Here is a 19,338-nt window from a genome sequence, read left to right on the forward strand (position 1 = left end):
GCCTAATGAAACTTACTTATCTTCAGTGATAATAGATGTTACCCTCAGGAGGAGAGAGATCGGCTATTCAAGCACACACAAAACCATATCCACAAACAGACCAATAACACACATTTACTTGTATAATTTATATTGAAAACTGGTTAAAAACATTAGTCTCCCTTATATAAACGGTAAAATGTATCTGTAATCATACTTACAACTGTGCCCTTGCCATTTAATCCCCATTCAGTATTGTCATATTTGAGCAATACATCATAAACCAAGTGCATAGAAAAAGGTGTGACATGGTAGCAATAAAGCGCTTCATACTATAACAACTGAACCAGACAGGACAGTACTGAGCTTGTCATCCTGGTTGGCTGTCCGTCTGTGAGCCCGACTGGAACGATCTGATGTCTTCTCCTATGAACTCATTCACTGTAGTCAAAAAGACACAGCAGCCAGTCAGAAGTTTAGACATTCATTTATGCTGTATATCAATCCATCAAACATGTTATATTATATGTATTGTTATTCTTGTAACAGTGGAGATCAATACCAATTAGAACTTCGTACTGTACATGCAAACTTCTCACCTTCCTCTAATGTAATGTGGTGAATAGATGATGAGCTGGCAAATTCCAGAGGGGTCGTCTGCATTTTAGACCCAGCCTGAGCCTCCCTTTCCCGAGGTCCCCTGCCCTGGTGGTCCCATACCTCGTTGTGGGAGTATGGTGGTGGGTAGAAGTCCTGATACGGGCTGGAGTTGGAAGGAGGCGAGGGGCAGACCTCCTGAGGGTAGAGGTAGTGGGAGTAGGGTGAGGTAGTCATGGGGGGAAGAGAGGAGGAGGCGATGGGGCTGCCTGCGGGGAAGGGACTCAGAGAGGAGGAGTGGGAGGGAGAGGGGGAGGAGGACAGGTATGGGGAGTCCAGCCATGGGGAGGGAGAGGGAGGTTGGGAGACTCTGGGGTACAGGGGAGGCAGTAGCTCGGTGAAGCCCAGCTCCAAGTTCTCAAAGCTGGGGCGTCTTTCTGACAGAGAACCTCTGCTGTCACCCACAGCTTCAGGCTTGTGGCAGTACTCCTCCTGGTAGCCATGGCCTTGGTAGGGGGGAGAGTAGGCTGAAGGGTAGGGGGGCAGGTGCAAAGCTAGCCCTCTCTCCTTGGGCGTGGGATCATTCCTCAGGTGCAGACCCCTGTCCACCCTGCTGGGCCCCCCCATGGAGCAGAGTGTCACCCCCTCCAGGGGCAAGACAGAGGGATGCGAGAGCAGAGGGTCGTCCTCTTTAAACATGACTGAGGGCGAGAGAGAGAGCGTGAGAGAAGGAGAGAAAATAAGTGGTAATAAGCCCCTAACCTTGTAGATAAATACCATCAGGATAAATTGTTCAAAATGAACCAAAAACAACAAAGATAGTTCCAGTCTAAGCTGAGAGACTGATGGATGAAGTGAAGGGAGACTCACCCGGCAGGTACTTGAAACAGTGAGTGCTGCTCCTTTTCCTCTTCCCGTTGGAGACATAAAGGCACACAGATACTGGGCGGTTCACAGACAGGTCACCATAGGCTGGAATTTGCACACACAGCAAGCACTGTGGGATGACAATATGAACAATGTACATTACAGTTTTAATACATGTGCGCTGAAACACAAATAGACCCAGAAACATACTATTTACCTCACTACTGTTGTCACGGTCAACATGTGCCTCCTCTTCCCACTGTAGCTTTCCATCTGGTAAATATGGATATTAATTATACCTAATTTCATGGATGGTGCACATTGAAGAAAAGAAGAACACGCACACACAAATGCTATGTTATCCTATCTTTGTGGGAACCTAAGATTAATTTGCATTAAAAATCCTATATTCCCTAACTTCTAACTTCCCCTATCCCGAACCCTTTACCTGTCCCTCTTTCCATAAAAAGCACTCTGGACATGGGCAGGAAGTTAGATCCACCCAACAGTAGCTCCTCCCCTCCTTCCACAGAGCACGATATGACACTGACTGACTCCACCACTGGCAGCTCCTGAGCAGAGCGCTGGGCTGAGGAGACACAGAGAGACAGAGAAACACAGCGAGACACAGAGAGACACAGAGAAACACAGCGAGATACAGAGAGACACGGAGAAACACAGCGAGACACAGAGAGACACAGAGAGACACAGAGAAACACAGCGAAACACAGAGAGACACAGAGAGACACAGAGAAACACAGCGAGACACAGAGAGACACAGAGAGACACAGAGAAACACAGCGAAACACAGAGAGACACAGAGAGACACAGAGAAACACAGCGAAACACAGAGAGACACAGAGAGACACAGAGAAACACAGCGAGACACAGAGACACAGAGAGACACAGAGAAACACAGCGAAACAGAGACACAGAGAGACACAGAGAAACACAGCGAGACACAGAGAGACACAGAGAGACACAGCGAGACACAGCGAGACACAGAGAGACACAGAGAAACACAGCGAGACACAGAGAGACACAGAGAGACACAGAGAGACACAGAGAAACACAGCGAAACACAGAGACACAGAGAGACACAGAGAAACACAGCGAAACACAGAGAGACACAGCGAGACACAGAGAGACACAGAGAGACACAGCGAGACACAGCGAGACACAGAGAGACACAGAGAGACACAGAGACACAGCGAGACACAGAGAGACACAGAGAAACACAGCGAAACACAGAGAGACACAGAGAGACACAGCGAAACACAGAGAGACACAGAGAGACACAGCGAGACACAGCGAGACACAGCGAGACACAGAGAGAGAGGACAGAATACAGATGATTCACTAGGATATTCAGAAACCTTATCAAAATACAAGCTCAAAGTAAGAGACTGGACATGGAGAAAAAAAAGAAGTTTTGCATTGTCACAATGTGTTGTTTTACAGGGTCAGCCACAGCACCCCTAGAACAAATAAGGATTAGGTGCCTTGCTCAAAGGGACATCGACTGATTTTTCACCTTATTGACTCAGGTATTCAAACCAGCAACCCTTCAGTTACTGGCCCAACGCTCTAACCGTTAGGCTATCTGCCATACTCACAGCACTCAATAGGCACGGAGGTAACCTGCAGGGCCAGCATCCGTCCAGGCGGGCCCACGGGAAGGCCAAGGGGGAGGTGGGTACGGAACACTAGGCGCACACGCGTGTTTTTCCTCCCTACATCTGTCTCTCCTTTCCTCAGCTCGATGTCCGAGTTCCTCAGCTTCAGAATGCCAGCGCAGTCAATGCTGAAACAGAGATAGGCTGTTATACTCAGCACACAGACAGACACTCACACAGTGCAAAATAGCATGTAAAAGTGCATCCTTAGTATTTACACACATACAGGAAAGCTATTCTTTCTGCCTACTCAGTTACCCCCATACAAAGCCGTTGATATCTATGAGCTTTATCTCTCTGGTAGATACTCACAGGGCAGTCATGTTGGTCTCTGGGTTGAGGGGGATGTCCAGTATTTTGGTGCCAGCCTGTACACTCTCCTGACTGGCAGTACCCACCATCTTACCTGTTACCCTGATGATCAAAAGAAGCATCTTAACAATAAAAACAAAAACACATCAAAACACTTATGAGCACATACTATCATAGATTGATTGGTGTATTGTTGCACGGTAACCTACCTGTGTATCTGATAGAAAGGATGAGGCCGGATGGACCTGTCATCAGCTGTTCCCACAAACACCTGCAAAGAGAGGGGCTGTCTCTCTGTGTACCCAGTCAGCTGGGAGAGACAGAAAAGAGAGCTGTTGTTTAGTTATATACTGTATATGTTAGTCTGGGATTGACGCCATAAACAAATCAAACTTTCTTTAATTGAATCAATTTATTATACCGTAACAACCGGATGTCCCCCTGGTGATGCCTTGACGGCTCCTCTGCTTCCTTCTGTCTCGTAGTGGGCTCGGTGGTGTGGGCGGGGCTGCACGTCGATACGCAACTCATATTGGTCAAACTGAGTTGGCAGTGGCCAATCAAGTGGCGGTAGAGCATTGGATCTGTAAGAACAATGGACCTGTCAGATGTGTGGGCGGAGCGGGCTATCCTGGCCACCCAAACAATAATAATGGCAAGTCAACACAGTGTTGAGGGATACTGTATAAACATAGTGTGTAACCTGAACATAGGGCTGTGGGCGCTGGCTCTGGTCCTCCCCCAGCCCAGAGCAGGGGGTACAGACAGGTAGTCCATGCCCATGGATGCAACCTCTCTCCTTTGCTGCAGTGGCTCTGGCAATGGGCAGTGGGAGCTATGGGCTGGACCCTGCTCCTGCTCCACATCCCTGGGGGAGACCTGGAGGACACAAACAATGGATTTCTGGTTGAGCATCAAGACAAACCTCTATGGAACCTAAGTTCTAAGAACCACCAGCCAGCCACCTTACCTGCTCCAGTGACGTCTTCCTAGTTTTCTGTGGAATGCTCAACTCAAAGCTGCTGTTGTGAGCTTGTGACTGAGAGGTGGAGTCTTCTCCCTCCAGGGTACAGGAGTGGTCCTCAGAGTAGCTGCTCCTGCGGGACGTGCAAGGGGAGGCCAGAGGGGAGTTCCTGCGCTTCTTACCCCCCGGTGAGGTGGGCCGGGAGGAGGGTGACAGGCAGAAATGGGAGGTGACCTCATTGAGCTCCTCCTCCTCCACCAGCAGCGAATCACAGCTGGACGCAGGACTGAGCCAGCCGCGAGAGGAGGGGCTGGAGGCAGGGCTTGGGCTCAGGGATCCAGCGCCGGTGCTGCCTTCGCGGTAGCAGAATGGGTCCATTAGGGGAAGGTAGAGGCGCTCCCTGTCCCATCCACCTCCTGTGTCCCAGAAGTTACTTCCTGCTGGGTCAGTAACATCCTCTGGGGAGATAGTGGTGATCTGGATGCTAGGGCACTCCAACACATGGGACTCTGACACCTGGGAGAGAGATGGGAGAGAGATGGGAGAGAGAGAGAGAGAGAGAGAGAGAGAGAGAGAGAGAAAAGAGAGAGAGAGAGAGAGAGAGAGAGAGAGAGAGAGAGAGAGAGAGAGAGAGACAGATAAGTTAGAACATTAACAATAGAGAAATGCAGGGACCATAGTGTTTGCCTGCCTACCCAACCGGTTCCGGTCAAACGCTACGCCACCCCCACGGCCGTTAGTTTCTTCTCTGCAATGAGTGGGGATCTGAGTACCTCCCCAAAAATGTATAGAATGCAAACACATTCTAACCGTTCTGATTGGTCCCATAAACCGATGGGTTGGGCCAGATTCAGAACACACATGGGGTAAAGTGGCATTTAGGAAATTTGTCGGGGGCGCAGCGCTCAATGGCACTGCGTCACTACAGACCCGAGTTCGATCCCAGGCTGTGTCACAACGGCCGTGACCAGGAGTCCCACAATTGGCCCAGCGTCGTCCAGGTTAGGGGAGGATTTGGCCGGGGGTGCTTTACTTGGCTCATCGCACTCTAGCGACTCCTTGTGGAGGGTCGGGCGCCTGCAGGCTGAATTCGGTCGTCAGGTGACGGTGTTTCCTCCGACACATTGGTGCAGCTGGCTTCCGGGTTGAGAGGGCAGGTGTTAAGAAGCGCGGATTGGCAGGTCATGTTTCAGAGGACGCATGACTCAACCTTCGCCTCTCCCGAGCCCGTTTTGGAGTTGCAGCGATAAGACAAGATCGTAATTGAATATCACAAAATCATTAAAAGAAAATATCACTAAAATAAATAAACATTCGTAATTGGCTTTATTACTCTGATTGGTTACTGATGATCCAATCGCTGATGACTTTCTTTTGTACAACACCCTTCATTTTCACCACAAATGACTTCAATGATGACAGTCTCAGACTGAAGTATGTTGCGAACATAGAGCAGCGGAAGAATTGTTGGAGTCGTCAGGCAACCATACTGTAGGGAACTGTATGGCTTTTAGCATCATTTATGACATACATTTATGAGTGACTGTCCCACTCTCACTGACCAAGAGAGTAACTGGACATCTCCGATTCGCTCACCTGTACAGATCTCGCTGGAAGGCTCTCATAGGTCCCACTGAACTCCCTCACCAAGGCACGCCTGGGGGGCGGGGAATGCATCCCAGCCCTTTGACTGGCTGAAGAATACGTTGGGGTAGGGATGCCGATTGGCTGGCCTACGTGAGTGGTATCCAGGTGGCTCGCTGTGACCAAACAAAAATGTTGGAGAGGGTTGTTAGTAGTCTCCCAGTTACAGGTTGACATGGTAAGCTTTAGCCTACTGAGTTCACCGTAAAGAGATGGTACAGATCTAGAATACATTAAAGTTTCAGAGTAACCAGTTATGTCCACGACAACTATAAAAAACATACCCTAACTTTATTGCTTCAGAAATAATGTAGAGGGGGCTTAAGGTTGTTTATAAAATAGGTAAGTAAATGTTCCATATTTGTGTTTTTACATCAAACATTTCCCTGCTGTGGTGCAATAGACAGTACGGGACAGTCAGGTTCACTGTAGAGCACTGTGTGCATCACTTTCCAGTATGGATCATTGGTCAGCCTAGTGCATCAGTTATAAGGTACAATATACACTGTGGTAACATCCCTAGGTTGGGGTGTGGTATACGTGTTGTATGCCAGTGTGGGCAGGAAATAAATGCTTTAGTGGGTGAGAGGGGTGTGTATCAAAAGCTGAAAGAGGAAAGGAGTGAGGGGGAGAGGAGAGGGAGAACGGAGGGAGAGGAGAGGGAGAACGGAGGGAGAGTAGAGGGAGAACGGAGGGAGAGGAGAGGCAGAACGGAGGGAGAGGAGAGGGAGAACGGAGGGAGAGTAGAGGGATAGTAAATGGAGAGCAGAGGGAGTAGAGGGAGAGGAGAGGAGAGGGAGAGGGAGAACGGAGGGAGAGTAGAGGGAGAACGGAGGGAGAGGAGAGGCAGAACGGAGGGAGAGGAGAGGGAGAACGGAAAGAGAGTAGAGGGATAGTAGATGGAGAGGAGAGGAGAGGAGAGGAGAGGAGAGGAGAGGAGAGGAGAGGGAGGTGTGTATGTGGTGCATGCTCAGTAAACAGAGATTGCGGTTCCATCCAGATGGCAGCTGTTAACTCCACTCACACGCACAGCTGATTAAAACCACATTGAGTTCTGCTCTTACACACACACACACACACACACACACACACACACACACACACACACACACACACACACACACAGAACAGAACACAAGAACTCCATGCACATGAACACACATCCCCCAGACACAGATAAGCACGTGTGCACATACAGTACATCCAGACCGGGGCTCTCCAACCCTGTTCCTGGAGAACTACTGTCCTGTAGTTTTTCAATCCAACCCCAATCTAGCGTGTCTGATTCTAATAATTAGCTGGTTGATCAACCAAATCAGGTTAGTTACAACTGGGGTTGGAGTGGAAACCTACAGGAGGGTAGCTCTCAAAGAACAGGGTTGGAGAGCCCTGATCAGACACATAACTCATCTATACCTGGGTAGAGAGAGAGAGAACATTAGGCCAAATAATTGTACAAATAAATTATAAACGTACTCAGAACAAGTCAACTAAATCATTCACATTATATACACCACACACAGAGGAATGTCTCTACGTTGTGAATGAGTTGCCTACATTGGGGACCATTGAACGGCCTTCAATCTTCCTTTCCTTATCTGTCAATCTCTCTCTCGGTCAATCTCTCCCACATTCACAAACAGTCACACACACTATTCAAGAAAGGGTTCTAACCAGTATTGCTCGACTCTAGGAGCGACAGGGCGCTCTCTGTCCTCTCCCCCACGATAGTGTGCTCCTGGTCCGCGTTGCACAGCGGGGATGGGCCCCGGAGTTGGCGCGTCGGGTCCTCCTCAAAAACCAACTTGAACTCGAACTCCCCCTCCTCCCAACCAGAACCCGGCGCAGCCCCCATCCCCACAGCAAGCGAAAAAAAGTCTGCGAAACGGATGAAGAGAACTCCCAGTTGAACAGATAGTGTGATCTGCTGTGTTATTTCATAATGATAATTTCCTTGGTCCTTTTCATTCGAAGTTTTGGAGAAGACAGATTTAAATAAATATATCGTTGAGTTCTTTGAAGTCCGTTAGCCATAGGACCGGTATCTATCTATTCCATCACAGGCTATCTATCAGTCTTTAATTCTAATGCTCTGTCGCCATCCTTTCTTCTATCCGACCAGAAAAAAAAGTGTATCAAATATTTTGTCGTCCTTTACCCTTAATTGCCTTTGGGTGAGTTGCCCAGCCCAGTTTGGACCGTTACTCGATCTCAATTGGACATTTCGTTTGTCAGTCAATGAGACCCTCTCACCCTCCCCTCTCCCCTTTTCCCCCTGCCTGTGTCCATGAGCCGGGATGTTTCTTTTCACATACTGTGCTTAGTTTACTTTTAAAAAAAAAACTTTTTCCCAGTTCTTAACATAACTAATATGTTAAGTAGGCTATAGCCTATAGATTATTGCCTACATTTCCTCTGACAGTTTGACAGTACATCCTTGTATTTCCAGAAGTTTTCTGTTTTCGCTCCCTCCCTCAAACACCAAACTTTTTAAAGGTATCAACTGGAGTGTAAAAAAGTAATGAAGTGACCCTCTTGAGCCAGATGTTTGGCTGGTGGGCTGTTCCTCCTTGCTGCGGCCTCACTGTATGTCCCTGTGCTCTCTGTCATAAAAAGGACCATGATTCTTCGCTGTCATTCAGAGAGCATAAGGAGGCCAGGCTGTTTCCTGTGGTGTTTACATGATTTACCCCCTCTGTCTTGTCATTCTCCTTTCCTACTCCCATTACCCATCTCAGCCTTTTTCTTTTCCCTCCCCCATGTTACTCCCCTTGCTCTCCCAGGCTCACCCCCCCCCTCCCTCTCTCCCTCCCTCTCTCTCCCTCCCTTGCAAGATCTGTTTCTCATTATCCTCTGTAGTCTGTACTCTGTCTGAGACGGGAGACGAAAAACTTAAATAAACATGCTCTCTCCCACCCTACCTCAATCCCTCTTTCCCTAGGCCCCCCCTCTCTCTCTCTCTCACCCCCTCCTCCAGTTCTCACAATCATCATGTTATACTGGAGCTGGATGCTTTTTTCTTTCATACTCTTGGAGATGTGGGTATCTTCTATCCAAATGAAGATTATTATATTTGGTAAATGTTTATGCGCAATCAAGATTGACTAAAGACTGCTCATTATTTAGGGTAAAATAAAGTTTATATTGTGGGGGATTGGGATTTATTCTATAGGATTGTAGAATTATCTCGCCTTCATAAGGTCTTGGCAAGAGATAAATATAGTTTTTGGGAGTTTATATAACCAGTAGGGTTTTATTTGGGAGGCATATGAGTGTTACAAATTAAAAGGATGCTAATGTGGGTCAAATCCTCAGGCTGGTTTTCAGTTGCTGTTGGATGTCAACGGTTGAATGTCAAATTAATTGACAGAGGAAGGAGGATATAACAATGTGGATATATTGCCACCATGTGGTAGAAAGGTGGAACAGTCTTTCCACAGTATTGGAGATGATGGTGTAAATGCCTCAGTTTCCAACATATTACTACATTATCTGAAGGAACGTTTTGAACGCAGTGAACATTCCAGACAAAATAACTCTCATCATATGTTCAGTATCTCCAAACACCAATGGGAAGCATTTATGGTAATATTTTAATATTTCAACTCACAGAGGAAATAGGCATACAGGAGATAACGACAGAGATGGAAGGACTGAACTAAAACCAGAGAAAGATAAGAACTGGATGGATGTTTTGGTGGCTGGGTGTATGTGTTAGACGGGAACTGAAGAAAGATATCACATGTGTGTGATGCTAAGGACAATGCTTCTATATGCCTGGACAAGGGAGTCTCAATTTTCACTCACTTCTTACCTTACCCTCACTGCATCCTGTTCTTACCTCGTGCCACAAACCCAGGATATAATCAACATTCTTGCGTGAGTGTCAGAGCTCCGTGAGTGAGTGTGTGCAAATCAAAGTTTATTGGTCTTGTACACGGATTTGCAGTAATATCTAGCAAAACAATACACACATAATCCCTTTTTTTATAAAACATTTTTTATACACAATGCCGGAATATATATATATATAAATAAACATAAACACTGTTCAAAAGTTTGGGGCCACTTAGAAAGTTCCTTTTGTTTTTGAATGAGAAGCAAATGTTTTGTCAATTAAAATAACATCAACTTGATCAGAAATACAGTGTAGACATTGTAAATGTTGTAAATATTGTAGCTGGAAACGGCATATTTTGAATGGAATATCTACGTAGACGTACAGAGGCCCATTATCAGCAACCATCACTCCAGTCTCAACATCAACAGTGAAGAGGCGACTCCGGGATGCTGGCCTTCTAGGCAGAGTTCCTCTGTCCAGTGTCTGTATTCTTTTGCCCATCTTAATATGTTCTTTTTATTGGCCAGTCTGAGATATGGCTTTTTCTTTGCAACTCTGCCTAGAAGGCCAGCATCCCGGAGTCGCCTCTTCTGTTGACGTTGAGACTGGTGTTTTGCGGGTACTATTTAATGAAGCTGCCAGTTGAGGACATGTGAGGAATCTGTTTCTCAAACTAGACACTCTAATGTACTTGTCCTCTTGCTCAGTTCTGCACCGAGGCCTCCCACTCCTCTTTCTATTCTGGTTAGAGCCTGTATGCTCTGTTCTGAGAAGGGAGTAGGCCATAGCGTGGTACGAGATCTTCAGTTTCTTGGTAATTTCTCGCATGGAATAGCCTTCATTTCTCAGAACAAGAATAGACTGACGAGTTTCAGAAGAAGGTTCTTTGTTTCTGGACATTTTGAGCCTGTAATCAAACACACAAATGCTGATGCTCCAGATACACAACTAGTCTAAAGAAAGCCAGTTGTATTGCTTCTTTAATCAGACAACAATTTTCAGTTGTGCTAACATAATTGCAAAAGGGGTTTCTAATGATCAATTAGCCTTTTATAATGATAAACTTGGATTAGCTAACACAACGTGCCATTGGAACACAGGAGTGATGGTTGCTGATAATGGGCCTCTGTACAGCTATGTAGATATTCCATTCAAAAGCAGCCGTTTCCAACTACAATAGTCATTTACAACGTCTACACTGTACTCTGATCAATTTGATGTTATTTTAATTGACAAAAAATGTGCTTTTCTTTAAAAAACAAGGACATTTCTAAGTGACCCCAAACTTTTAAACAGTAGTATATATATATATATATATAGTGGCAGACCAGGGGATTGTGTCAAAACATTTGCACAGATCAGACACAGAGTAGGATTAGCTCAGTTTCAAAGGTGTTTATTAAAATAATAGTTCAAAAGAAAAGAATAGGTCTCCCCCAAGAGACCCTCTTCCGGGATACCATCTTCTGGGCTCCGGGTCTTACTGTATCCCCCATGAGACCCTCTCCGGGATACCATCTTCTGGGCTCCGGGTCTTACTGTATCCCCCATGAGACCCTCTCCGGGATACCATCTTCTGGGCTTACCGGGTCTTATCTTCTGTATCCCCCATGAGACCCTCTCCGGGATACCATCTTCTGGGCTCCGGGTCTTACTGTATCCCCCATGAGACCCTCTCCGGGATACCATCTTCTGGGCTCCGGGTCTTACTGTATCCCCCATGAGACCCTCTCCGGGATACCATCTTCTGGGCTCCGGGTCTTACTGTATCCCCCATGAGACCCTCTCCGGGATACCATCTTCTGGGCTCCGGGTCTTACTGTATCCCCCATCTTCTGAGACCCTCTCCGGGATACCATCTTCTGGGCTCCGGGTCTTACTGTATCCCCCATGAGACCCTTCTGGGCTCGGGTATCCCCCATATACCATCTTCTGGGCTCCGGGTCTTACTGTATCCCCCATGAGACCCTCTCCGGGATACCATCTTCTGGGCTCCGGGTCTTACTGTATCCCCCATGAGACCCTCTCCGGGATACCATCTTCTGGGCTCCGGTCTTACTGTATCCCCCATGAGACCCTCTCCGGGATACCATCTTCTGGGCTCCGGGTCTTACTGTATCCCCCATGAGACCCTCTCCGGGATACCATCTTCTGGGCTCCGGGTCTTGCTGTGTCCTGTGGGGATCAAAATCTGAACTCACTCCTGTTACCTCTGCAACCGTCCCCAACTATACAGGTGTCCTTTCTTGCTCTTTCCCTTACATAGACTGACCAGGTGAATCCTGGTGAAAGCTATGATCCCTTACTGAAGTATCTTAAATCCACATCAATCACTGTAGATGAAAGGGAGGAGACAAGCTAAAGAAGGATTTTTAATCCTTGAGACAATTGAGACATAGTGTGCCATTTAGAGGGTAAATGGGCAAGACAAAAAATATAAGTGCCTTAGAAGGGGGTATGTCATGAGTGAGGATGTTGAATCAACGTGGAAAACTGATTGGATTTGCAAAAGTAATCGACTTTAGAGCATTTCGTATTTTTAACCTAAATCCAATGACATGGTGACATTTTTTGTTGATTTCACGTTGAATTCACGTTAGTTGACAACTCAACCAAATGTAAATCAAATCTAGACATTGAACTGATGTCTGTACCCAGTTGGCAGACACAATGCGTGCCTGACTACCTCTAAAGGTGGTCAGGAAGATCACAATCAGATCACAATGTGTCTTTTAATCTTCTACACCTGTCTGATAATGTGGGTACAATCAGAATATTGGCAAGATCAGGACAAAGGGGGGAAGGTTAGCACCAGGAAAAACAGCGCTGTGGAGGGTGTGTGTGTGAAAGAGAGTGAGAGGTTGGAGACTAAAGGAAGGACACACCTCTCTCGCCCTTCAGAGCATGTTACAGCTTGTGGGGCAGCACATTTATTAGACACAGTAGCAGGGAAAGACAGGGGAAACAAGCAGTTGTAAAGAAACAAATAGAATGAGAGAGGGAGTTGGATACAAGCTGTCAGAAAAGAGAGATAAACAAAGAGTATAGATAAACACAAAACTATTGCCACCATATGGTTACACACCCTACTCAGATCCATTGCTCTTCATCACCTTCTTCGTCATCCTCTGAAGTCTTGATTGTGTAGTAAGGTGAGTGGATGCAAATATCCAGAATTTTTCCCTGGGATATACTCGATTCTCATTTTCAGTCTCTCTCTCAGTCTCTCTCTCTCTTTCTCTTTCTCTCTCTTTCTCTTTTCTCTCTCTTTCTCTCTCATTCGCTCTCTCTCTCTCTCTCTCTTTCTCTCTGTCTCTCTCTCTCTTTCTCTCTGTCTCTCTCTCTCTTTCTCTTTCGCTCTCTTTCTCTCTCTCTCTCTCTCTCTCTCTCGCTCTCTCTCTCTCTCTCTCTCGCTCTGTTTCGCTCTCTCTCTCTCTCTGTCTCTCTCGCTCTCTCGCTCTTTCACACTCTCTCTCTCTCTCTCTCTCTCTCTCCCCATCTCTCTCCCAGGTGTCAGAGTCCCATGTGTTGGAGTGCCCTAGCATCCAGATCACCACTATCTCCCCAGAGGATGTTACTCGATTCTCATTTTCAGTCTCTCTCTCAGTCTCTCTCTGTCTCTCTCTCTCTCTGTCTCTCTCCCTCTCTCTCTCTCTCTCTCTCTCTCTCTCTTTCTCTCTCTCTAATTAATTTCCAATTTTCTTATTTTCCAATTCCATCCTCTTCCCTCTATCTATCTTCTTTCCCTCTCATCTCCATGTGTTGATGAGTGAATCCTGTCCCTGTGTGGTTCTGTGTGTTCCTTGCTGTTGACGTAACTCTGCCTTGATTCTTATGTTGACACATAAGGTCAGTTTTTGAAATCCACTTCAAACAGTGTAGATGAAGGGGAGGAGACAGACTAAAGAATGATTTTTAATTCTTGCGATAATTGAGACAGGGATTGTGTATGTGTGCCATTCAGAGGGTGAATGAGCAAGACAACAGATTAGGTGTTCCAGATATTTTCTACACTCAGTGTATAATACAATGCACTTTCCACTGCTGTTCACTTTTTTTATTTGTCAAAATAACTGCACAAGTGGAAACGTGTTGCCCTGTTCATAGCCTGATTGACAAAATGTCCACTTCTGTGAACCATTATTTGGTGTCCTTCCTCTTCATAGCTTTACATAAATATATTTTTTGGGGGTAGAAATAGAAATTACACCACGGAGGAAGACAAGCATAATGCCTGTGATGATAAGAGGAAATTATTTTGGCAATGTGGAGTACAGAGAGCGATACAGAGAGATATACAGAGAGAGATACAGAGAGAGAGCAGAAGGGAGGAAATCAAGAGAAGTCTATGACTATCGAAGTGGAGTCTTTTAAAGGAGCAGCGTTAATATTTGGCATGTTTTAGCATGCCATCTCTGTGTTGTGACAATATACTGTTGGCCAGGAGGGCTAATGTGAATATTTGCTTGCCTGTGTCAGTGGCAAAATGTTTTATGTGTGCTGCAAACACATTGTCTACTGCAAAGATACAACAGTGAGTGAGGGTTGAGCGACATGTAGCCCCAACCTCAAATAGAATTATATCCCAAAGCTATTTCTACCAGTGTAAACATGACCTTGGATGCCCATGCTTCACTCACGTCAACGAGGTGAGATTTGGAAGGATGGACTCGTGAAACTAGTGTAAACCATATGCAAAACAATCCACCTAATTTTGAGTTGGTGACAGTTCCGTGATATGCTACATGCATGACTAAAACTATGGGGACACCTGCTCGTCGAACATCTCATTGCAAAATCATGTGCATTCATATGGAGTTAGTTCCCCCTTTGCTGCTATAATAGCCTCCACTCTTCTGGGAAGACTTTCTCCTAGATGTTGGAACATGGCTGCAGGGACTTGCTACCATTCAGCCACAAGAGCATTAGTGTGGTCGGACACTGCTGTTGGGCGATTAGGCTTGGCTCAGAGTCTGCGTTCAAATTCATCCCAAAGGTGTTTGATGGGGGTAAGGTCAGGGATCTCTGCTGGCCAGTCAAGTTATTCCACACCGATCTTGACCAACCATTTCTGTATGCCCCTTGCTTTGTTCATGGGGACATTGTCATGTTGAAACAGTAAAGCTGGCAACCGTTCCCTAAATGGTTGCCAGCTGAGAAAACACGGCCCAACTGACAACCGAGTCAGCTTGCAGGCACCCGGCCCGCCACAAGGACTCTTTAGAGCACAATGAGCCAAGGAAATCCCGCCGGCCAACCCCTCCCTAACCCAGACAACGGTAGGCCAATTGTGCACCGCCCCATGGGTCTCCCGGTCACGGCCGGCTGTGGCACAGCCTGGGATAGAACCCAAGGATGTAGTGGCACCTCAGCACTTTGATACAGTGCCTTAGACCACTGTGCCACTTGGGAGGCCCACAGAAAGCCCTTTCCTGTTGCACATGGTGATCTTAGGCTTGTGTGCGCCTGCTCGGCCGTGGAAATCCATTTCATGAAGCTCCCGACGAACAGTTATTGTGCTGACGTTGCTTCCAGAGGCAGTTTGGAATTCGGTAGTAAGTGTTGCAACCCGAGGACAGACAATTTTTACGTGTCACGCACTTCAGCACTCAGTGATCCTGTTCTGTGAGCTTGTGTGGCCCACCACTTCGCGGCTGAGCCATTGTTGCTCCTAAATGTTTGCACTTCACAATAACAGCACTTACAGTTGACCGGGGCAGCTCTAGCAAGGCAGAAATTTAACAAACTGACTTGTTGGAAAGGTGGCATCCTATTACGGTGCCACATTGAAAGTCACTGAGCTCTTCAGTAAGGCCATTCTACTGCCAATGTTTGTCTATGGCGATTGCTCAATTTTATACACCTGTCAGCAATGGGTGTGTCTGAAATTCAGTAATTTGAAGGGGTGTCCACATAGTTTTGCATATAGAGTGTACTTCCCAAACATATGTCTCTTTCTCTCTACCCTCGTTTACACCTTGTGCTATTGTGAGTTTTGGGAGATCTGATCAAGGTTTATCGCGTCTATACGTTGTATTAAAATGTGTCTCTTATCCTTCCACTGTGTCAGCACTAAGTTGGTGCCTCCCTGTATGGAAACTATTTGACAGATATTCTTTAAAAATAATCAGAGTTTATTTAAGACAATGATACCATAAATCATTGGTGCTACCTGTGTCAATGATTTTAGAGTGATGATTATAATGATGATTTAAATGGTTTCACCATCCAGGTCTGTTTGATATCCAGACACAATGTGTGCCTGATCCCAATCAGATCCCAATTTTATTGTCTACACCTGTCTAGAAATTTAGCCTGGGCACAATCAGAATGTAGAAAAGATCAAGACAAAGGGAACATGTTAGCAACAGGTATAAACAAACGGGGCTATTGTTTCGCCCTTTACCTCAGAGCTAATAACCGTACAAATGGCCAATGACATTGATTTCCTCCTTTTTTCTGACTTGTCCATCTCCTTCCTTCTTTAATCACACAGAGATTGAAGATGACAGACAGCATCTTGAGCCCTCAACTAAAACCTTTACATCAAAACAATATGTTCTTAGCTTAGCTTCAATAAGTAAAATGTCTACTGATAACTGTGTTTTATGTAGGTCATACTCTTTGTCAATGACCCAAGCTCTGTGCTACTTTTCAACTTGAAGGTTGATAACACACAGTAGCCATTAGAGTCCATGGATAACTCTGTCTTTCTGCCTCTCTCCCTCAGAGCCAATAACCCTCACTATGGCTAAGAATGGCAGTTCCCTCCTCCATTATCTCAACAAGTCCACTTCCACCTCTATCCTCTTCACCAAAGACACTGTTGAGGATTCCAGCATTGTGAGTAATGACGCCACCACAGCCATAGGAGCCCTCATCTTGGGCCTGGTCTTCCTCCTCGGCGTCCCAGGAAACCTCTTCATCATTTGGAGCATCCTGGCCCGTGCCCGCCAACGCTCCGTTACCACCCTCCTCATCCTCAACCTCGCGTGCGCCGATGGCTTTCTCATGTGCCTTACCATCTTCTTCCTAATGTATCTGGCCAGGCAGAACTGGGACTTTGGCGACCCCATGTGCAAGGGGCTGTTTTACCTATGCAACACTAACATGTACGCCTCCATCTTCCTCATCACGCTGATGAGCCTGCAAAGGCTAGTTGCAGTGGTGTGGCCCCATCGAGTGGCGGCCCTGGCCAGCAAGAAGATGGTGGTGCGGGCAATAGCTGTGCTCTGGGCCCTAGTGTTCTCAATTTCTATCCCTGCTCTGGTGTTCAGGCAGGTGAGGTATGATCATGATGAACAGAACAACACCCGCCTGGTGTGTGCCTCAAATCACTCCCGGTCTCGATATGTAAGTTCAAGAGATAAGTGAATATTAAGTTAATAATGAAGTTAGATACATTATATATTTTTTTCTGGTTTAAGTATATAGTTATTCAGGATTAGGAAGAGGTTTACATGTTGATACAGGTACAGTCATTATATGACTACTAAAATCACAGGAGCCTCCCTTTCTTCCTGACATCATAAATCCTAACTAATCTTACATTTTAGCTTGATCTTGGTATGACAGACCCATTCGTGTTCAAATAAGCCTGGTGTTGCACCATGTCATTACATGTGTGCAGTTTATCATTACATACTTTCTCATGTTCAGGTGGTGTACCAGTACACCTTTGAGACAGTAGTGGGATTCCTGGTTCCGTACGGGGTTATAGTGAGCAGCTACGTCTGCATCCTGAGACGCCTCAGACAGACCAAGTTCCGTCGTAAGGTCCGCAGTGAGAAACTCATCCTGGCCATCGTTGTGATGTTTGGCATCTTCTGGTTGCCATATCACCTCAATAACATAATACAGGTGTGTGTGATCATATGGTATTGTTTATCTAGCAATTTCACTCAGTGTGGAGTGTAGCATAGAAAGTTATACTATTTTACAGTTAAGGAATGACTGTACTTTTTTTGGTCTCCTAGGTGGTGGCTGAACAGTTTGATGACAGCTCACCAACGAAAAAGAGGTATGTGCCAACCAACCCAACATCTTTCCCCTCCATTTAGCTAAAGTTAAATTTAACATAAGCACCAACACCCATACAATAAGAAAAGGACTGGAACTGCAACATGAACTCTATCCCTCTCTCTGCAGACTAGATATGGTATGGCAGCCCAGTCGTGCTGTGACCTCCGCTCTAGCCTTCATCAGCAGCTGTGCTAACCCTATTCTCTACACCTTTGCTGGAAAATCCTACATCAGAGAGGACGGCATTGCCTTCATGGCTCGGCTCTTCGAGGGGACATCTCTGGACACTGGGATAAAGAAGGGAATTGGACTAAAAGATGTGTTGTCTTTCAGCAGCACTGGGGGCAATGCTGTGAAGAACGAAAAACAGACACTTGTGTAGAGTTGCACTGCACATGCAACCACTCATCATGACGATGCACTGCTGCACACAGACTGCTTCGAAACCTTTACCTGTCCAAATGGGACCATCTGAAAGAATCCCTACAATATTCAGTGCACCTCGTGTTAGACAAGTTTCTCAGTAGACCCAAAATCACTGCCACTAATTTTTGTAAATGCATTTTTTAAAATGTGCCCCACCCAAAATTAAATACACTGCTTGTACTGATTGAATGTTTGTTGAATCCCATGTTGTAAATAACACTTATAATACTGGGGAATATTGTGATTAAAATAAGTGTGGAAAAGTATTAATAATTTGAGTTCTGAATATGTAAACTCAACTTCAGGTTATAATTACCTAACCAAACAAATCCAATTTAAGGGTCACATACGTGATTAGCAGATTTTTATTGCAGGTGTAGCGAAATGCTTGTGCTTCGTCAGTGCAGTAATATCTAACAAATTACACAACATATACCCAATACACACAAATCTAAGTAGGAATGAATTAAGACTATATACATGTATGGACGAGTGATGTCAGAGCGGAAAGGACTAAGATACAGTAGAATAGAATACAGTATAGGGAGAGGTGCATATGAGATGAGTAATGCACGATATGTAAACATTAAGTGACTAAGATACCGTGACTTATATGTAAACTTCATTAAGGGACCAATATACTGTAGAGGTATAGAAAACAGTATCAGATGAGTAATGCCAGATATGTAAACATTAAAGTGACTAGTGTTCCATTCCTTAAAGTGGCCAGAGACGTATAGTATATGCCTATAGGTAGCAGCCTCTAATGTGCTAGTGGCCATGAGATAGCTGGAACCAAGAGTCTGAAAAACAGCTTTGATGCATCTGTACTGACCTCGCCTTCTGAATGATAGCGGGGTGAACAGGCAGTGGCTCGGGTGGTTGATGTCCATGATATTTTTGGCCTTCCTGTGACATTGGATGCTGTACAGTAGGTGTCCTGGAGGGTGGGTAGTGTGCCCCCGGTAATGCGTTGGGTAGACTGTACCACCCTCTGGAGAGCATTGGTT

General features: G+C 45.9%; 2 protein-coding genes across 2 annotated transcripts; one reads left to right on the top strand and one right to left on the bottom strand.

The window, feature by feature from the left end:
• Positions 1-113: 113 nt before the first annotated feature.
• nfatc4 (nuclear factor of activated T cells 4) lies at positions 114-8,236 on the bottom strand. Its single transcript, XM_029643074.1, has 13 exons — positions 7,714-8,236; positions 5,992-6,155; positions 4,402-4,911; positions 4,135-4,310; positions 3,853-4,015; positions 3,641-3,741; positions 3,432-3,533; positions 3,060-3,247; positions 1,892-2,032; positions 1,661-1,716; positions 1,447-1,573; positions 579-1,277; positions 114-420 (listed from the first exon to the last, which is right to left on the bottom strand). Exons 1-13 carry the CDS (start codon positions 7,892-7,894, stop codon positions 350-352), a joined length of 2,679 nt encoding a protein of 892 aa, XP_029498934.1. The 5' UTR covers positions 7,895-8,236; the 3' UTR covers positions 114-349.
• A 4,549-nt stretch (positions 8,237-12,785) lies between these two features.
• Positions 12,786-18,517, top strand: ltb4r2b (leukotriene B4 receptor 2b). Its single transcript, XM_029641923.1, has 5 exons — positions 12,786-13,032; positions 16,611-17,233; positions 17,540-17,740; positions 17,857-17,900; positions 18,029-18,517. Exons 2-5 carry the CDS (start codon positions 16,628-16,630, stop codon positions 18,282-18,284), a joined length of 1,107 nt encoding a protein of 368 aa, XP_029497783.1. The 5' UTR covers positions 12,786-13,032; positions 16,611-16,627; the 3' UTR covers positions 18,285-18,517.
• The last annotated feature ends 821 nt before the right edge of the window (positions 18,518-19,338 follow it).

This window comes from Oncorhynchus nerka, linkage group LG9b (genome assembly GCF_034236695.1).
Source record: "Oncorhynchus nerka isolate Pitt River linkage group LG9b, Oner_Uvic_2.0, whole genome shotgun sequence".
Taxonomy (NCBI): domain Eukaryota; kingdom Metazoa; phylum Chordata; class Actinopteri; order Salmoniformes; family Salmonidae; genus Oncorhynchus; species Oncorhynchus nerka.